Below are 6000 nucleotides of genomic sequence, written 5' to 3'. Positions count from 1 at the left end.
CTACTTGATTCACAGACCAGGAGAGAGTGAGAGAGAGAGGAAAGTAAAGATTATCATAAAGAGTCAGAAGCAGCTCATCTCAGGTAGGTGCAACATGTCTGCACGGCCAAAACACTGGAACTGTGTGTGTCTAACTGGTTGTGTAACTGTGTGTGTGTGACTGTGTGTGTAACTGTGTGTGTGTAACTGTGTGTGTGTGTGTGTGACTGTGTGTGTGACTGTGTGTGTGACTGTGTGTGTAACTGTGTGTGTGTGTAACTGTGTGTGTTTGTGTGTGTGACTGTGTGTGTGACTGTGTGTGTAACTGTGTGTGTAACTGTGTGTGTGTGTAACTGTGTGTGAACGTGTAACTGTGTATGTAACTGTGTGTGTGTAACTGTGTGTGTTTGTGTGTGTGACTGTGTGTGTAACTGTGTGTGTGTGTAACTGTGTGTGAACGTGTAACTGTGTGTGAATGTGTGTGTGTAACTGTGTGTGTAACTGTGTGTGAATGTGTGTGTGTAACTGTGTGTGTGTGTAACTGTGTGTGTGTAACTGTGTGTGTAACTGTGTATTTAACTGTGTGTGTGGCTGTGTATTTAACTGTGTGTGTGTAACTGTGTGTGTGTAACTGTGTATTTAACTGTGTGTGTGGCTGTGTATTTAACTGTGTGTGTGTAACTGTGTGTGTGTAACTGTGTGTGTAACTGTGTGTGTGTAACTGTGTGTGTGTAACTGTGTGTGTGTAACTGTGTGTGTAACTGTGTGTGTAACTGTGTATTTAACTGTGTGTGTGTGTGTGTAAGTGTGTGTGTAACTGTGTGTGTGTAACTGTGTATTTAACTGTGTGTGTGTGTGTGTAAGTGTGTGTGTAACTGTGTGTGTGTAACTGTGTGTGAAATATGGTCTGTCTGTCTCTATCTGTCTCTCAGACATGAATAATCGCTCCATAGCCTGGTGGCTGAAACAGATAGGACTGCCCCAGTACACCAAGTCACTGGAGGGAGAATACTACGGTCTAGAGGTACCTGTCTGTCTGTCTGGAGAGAGAATACTATGGTCTAGAGGTACCTGTCTGTCTGTCTGGAGAGAGAATATTACGGTCTAGAGGTACCTGTCTGTCTGTCTGGAGAGAGAATACTACGGTCTAGAGGTACCTGTCTGTCTGTCTGGAGAGAGAATACTATGGTCTAGAGGTACCTGTCTGTCTGTCTGGAGAGAGAATACTATGGTCTAGAGGTACCTGTCTGTCTGTCTGGAGAGAGAATACTATGGTCTAGAGGTACCTGTCTGTCTGTCTGTCTGGGGAGAGAATACTGTGGTCTAGAGGTACCTGACTGTCTGTCTAGAGAGAGAATACAGTGGTCTAGAGGTACCTGACTGTCTGTCTGGAGAGAGGATACTACGGTCTAGAGGTACCTGTCTGTCTGTCTGTGGAGAGAATAATATGGTCTAGAGGTACCTGTCTGTCTGACTGTCTGTCTGGAGAGAGAATACTACGGTCTAGAGGTACCTGTCTGTCTGACTGTCTGTCTGGAGAGAGAATACTATGGTCTAGAGGTACCTGACTGTCTGTCTGTCTGTCTGGAGAGAGAATACTGTGGTCTAGAGGTACCTGTCTGTCTGTCTGGGGAGAGAATACTATGGTCTAGAGGTACCTGACTGTCTGTCTGTCTGGAGAGAGAATACTATGGTCTAGAGGTACCTGACTGTCTGGAGAGAGGATACTATGGTCTAGAGGTACCTGACTGTCTGACTGTCTGACTGGACAGAGAATACTGTGGTCTAGAGGTACCTGCCTGTCTGACTGTCTGACTGGAGAGAGAATACTATGGTCTAGAGGTACCTGCCTGTCTGACTGTCTGACTGGAGAGAGAATACTGTGGTCTAGAGGTACCTGACTGTCTGACTGTCTGTCTGGAGAGAGAATACTGTGGTCTAGAGGTACCTGACTGTCTGACTGTCTGTCTGGAGAGAGAATACTGTGGTCTAGAGGTACCTGCCTGTCTGACTGTCTGACTGGAGAGAGAATACTGTGGTCTAGAGGTACCTGCCTGTCTGACTGTCTGACTGGAGAGAGAATACTGTGGTCTAGAGGTACCTGACTGTCTGACTGGAGAGAGAATACTGTGGTCTAGAGGTACCTGCCTGTCTGACTGTCTGACTGGAGAGAGAATACTGTGGTCTAGAGGTACCTGCCTGTCTGACTGTCTGACTGGAGAGAGAATACTGTGGTCTAGAGGTACCTGACTGTCTGACTGTCTGACTGGAGAGAGAATACTGTGGTCTAGAGGTACCTGCCTGTCTGACTGTCTGACTGGAGAGAGAATATTATGGTCTAGAGGTACCTGTCTGTCTGACTGGAGAGAGAATACCATGATCTAGAGGTCTGCATGTCTGACTGACTGTATGACTCTGTCTGTCTTTTACTGCCTGTTTCTTTCTGTATGTACTAAACTGATAGTTTCAGCCTTAAATTCTCTCCATCTCACCCCAACCTGTCTCTCTCTCTCTCGCTCACCCCAACCTGTCTCTCTCACTCTCTCTCACCCCAACCTGTCTCTCTCTCTCTCTCTCTCTCACCCCAACCTGTCTCTCTCACTCTCTCTCCATCTCCATATCTCTAACTCTCCCCTCCTCCTCTCTCACCCCAAACTGTCTCTCTCTCTCTCTCTCTCTCTCACCCCAACCTGTCTCTCTCACTCTCTCTCCATCTCCATATCTCTAACTCTCCCCTCCTCCTCTCTCACCTCAACCTGTCTCTCTCTCTCACTTTTCCTCACCCTCATCTCTCTCTCTCCATCTCCTTCTCTCACCCCAACCTATCTCTCTCTCTCTCCCCCATCTCTCTCTCGCCCTCTCCCCTCCACAACATGTCCCTCTCTCTCTCTCTTACTCTACATCTCCCTCTCTCCCCTCCCCTCCCCCACCCCAACCTGTCTCTCTCTCCCTCCATTTCTCTCTCTCTCCCTCTATATCTCTCTCTCTCCCCATCTCTCTCTCTCTCCCCATCTCTCTCTCTCTCCCCATCTCTCTCTCTCTCTCCCTCCATCTCTCTCTCTCCCTCCCTCCATCCCTCTCTCCCTATTTCTCTCTCTCAACCCAACCTCTCTCTCTCACCCCAACCTCTCTCTCTCACCCCAACATCTCTCTCACCCCAACCTCTCTTCTCTCTTGCTTTTCCTCACCCTCATCTCTCTCTCTCACCCCAACCTGTCTCTCTCTCTCCCCGATCTCTCTCTCGCCCTCTCCCCTCCACAACCTGTCTCTCTCTCTCTCTTACACTACATCTCCCTCTCTCCCCTCCCCCACTCTCTCACCCCAACCTCTCTCTCTCTCACTCTCTCTCCATCTCCCTCTCTCCCTCTCCCCTTCCCCACTCTCTCACCCCAACCTCTCTCTCCCCCACTCCCTCCCTCCATCTCTCTCTCTCTCTCTCCCTCCCTCCATCTCTCTCCCACCATCTCTCTCTCCCCCTCTCCCTCCATCTCTCTCTCTCTCCCTCCCTCCATCTCTCTCCCTCCCTCTCTCTCCATCTCTCACTCCCTCCATCTCTCTCTCTCTCTCTCCCCCTATATCTCTCTCTCTCTCCCCCCACTCTCTCTCTCTCTCCCCATCTCTCTCTCTCTCTCCCCATCTCTCTCTCTCTCCCCATCTCTCTCTCTCTCTCTCCCTCCATCTCTCTCTCTCCCTATATCGCTCTCACTCTCTCTCCCTCCATCTCTCCCTCTCTCCCTTAATCTCTCCCTCCATCTCTCTCTCCCTCTCCCTCCATCTCCATCTCTCTCTCTCCCTCCATGTCTCTCTCTCCCTCCATCTCTCCCTCCATCTCTCTCTCTCCAGGGTTTGCTGTATGTATGTGATGTAGATCTGAAGGAGGCAGGAGTAGATGATCCCAGTCACAGAGAAACTATACTGTCTCAGCTGCTGCGACACAGACAGACACTAGACCCACACTCTGGTAACACACGCACACACACACACACACACACACGCACGCACACACACACACCACACACACACACACACACGCACACACACACACACGCACGCACACACACACACACACGTATACACATGAACATGAACCCACACTCACACTCGTCTAACCTGTGCCCTGTATTGTCCTGTCACAGGTATGGTGGAGGAGCTGAGGGTGAGCAGGAAGTATTCTCTGGGCTCGTCTCTGGACCTGGTGAGAATATAGAATATAGAACACAGAATATAGAACACAGAATATAGAATATAGAACACAGAATATAGAATATAGAACACAGAATATAGAATATAGAACATAGAATATAGAAAACAGAATATAGAACACAGAATATAGAATATAGAACACAGAATATAGAATATAGAACACAGAATATAGAACACAGAATATAGAACACAGAATATAGAATATAGAACACAGAATATAGAATATAGAACATAGAATGTAGAACACACAATATAGAATATAGAACACAGAATATAGAATATAGAACACAGAATATAGAATATAGAACATAGAATATAGAACACAGAATATAGAACAGAGAATATAGAACACAGAATATAGAACACAGAATATAGAATATAGAACACAGAATATAGAATATAGAGAATACTGTGGTCTAGAGGTACCTGCCTGTCTGACTGTCTGACTGGAGAGAGAATACTCTTCAGATAGAACACAGAATATAGAATATAGAACACAGAATATAGAATATAGAACACAGAATGTAGAATATAGAACACAGAATGTAGAATATAGAACACAGAATATAGAACACAGAATATAGAATATAGAATATAGAACACAGAATATAGAATATAGAACACAGAATATAGAATACAGAATATAGAACACAGAATGTAGAATATAGAACATAGAATATAGAACACAGAATATAGAACACAGAATATAGAATATAGAACACAGAATATAGAATATAGAACACAGAATATTGAATATAGAACACAGAATATTGAATATAGAACACAGAATATTGAATATAGAACACAGAATATAGAATATAGAACATAGAATATAGAACACAGAATATAGAACACAGAATATAGAACACAGAATATAGAATATAGAACACAGAATGTAGAATATAGAACACAGAATATAGAATATAGAACACAGAATATAGAATATAGAACACAGAATATAGAATACAGAATATAGAACACAGAATATAGAACACAGAACATAGAATATAGAACACAGAATATAGAACACAGAATATAGAATATAGAACACAGAACACAGAATATAGAACACAGAATATAGAATATAGAACACAGAATATAGAATATAGAACACAGAATATAGAATATAGAACACAGAATATAGAATATAGAACACAGAATATAGAATATAGAACACAGAATATAGAATATAGAACACAGAATATAGAATACAGAATATAGAACACAGAATATAGAACACAGAATGTAGAATATAGAACATAGAATATAGAACACAGAATATAGAACACAGAATATAGAACACAGAACACAGAATATAGAACACAGAATATAGAATATAGAACACAGAATATAGAATATAGAACACAGAATATAGAACACAGAATATAGAATATAGAACACAGAATATAGAACACAGAATATAGAATATAGAACACAGAATATAGAACACAGACTATAGAATATAGAACACAGAATATAGAACACAGAATATAGAACACAGAATATAGAATATAGAACACAGAATATAGAACACAGAATGTAGAATATAGAACACAGAATGTAGAATATAGAACACAGAATATAGAATATAGAACATAGAATATAGAACACAGAATATAGAACACAGAATATAGAATATAGAACACAGAATATAGAACACAGAATATAGAATATGGAACACAGAATATAGAACACAGAATATAGAATATAGAACATAGAATATAGAACACAGAATATAGAACACAGAATATAGAATATAGAACACAGAATATAGAACACAGAATATAGAATATGGAACACAGAATATAGAACACAGAA

The 6000-nt window shown here is 42.6% G+C and overlaps 1 protein-coding gene across 3 annotated transcripts in view; it reads left to right on the top strand.

Annotated features, from left to right (window-relative positions):
- Positions 1-6000, top strand: part of LOC109885653 (breast cancer anti-estrogen resistance protein 3) — a 40142-nt gene continuing 34142 nt past the window's right edge. The window contains exons 1-4 of one of the 3 annotated variants that reach the window (XM_031811022.1): positions 1-83; positions 912-1003; positions 3823-3940; positions 4116-4174. In XM_031811022.1, coding sequence (XP_031666882.1) covers positions 914-1003; positions 3823-3940; positions 4116-4174 — 267 coding nt within the window. In that variant the 5' untranslated portion in view covers positions 1-83; positions 912-913. The remainder of the gene's footprint in view (positions 84-911; positions 1004-3822; positions 3941-4115; positions 4175-6000) is intronic. The other 2 variants (XM_031811019.1, XM_031811021.1) reach the window with 2 other exon arrangements.

Source organism: Oncorhynchus kisutch, unplaced genomic scaffold (genome assembly GCF_002021735.2).
Source record: "Oncorhynchus kisutch isolate 150728-3 unplaced genomic scaffold, Okis_V2 Okis01b-Okis20b_hom, whole genome shotgun sequence".
NCBI classification, from domain to species: domain Eukaryota; kingdom Metazoa; phylum Chordata; class Actinopteri; order Salmoniformes; family Salmonidae; genus Oncorhynchus; species Oncorhynchus kisutch.
Note: the sequence above shows the minus strand (reverse complement) of the source record. Positions and strands in the feature narration are given on the sequence as shown.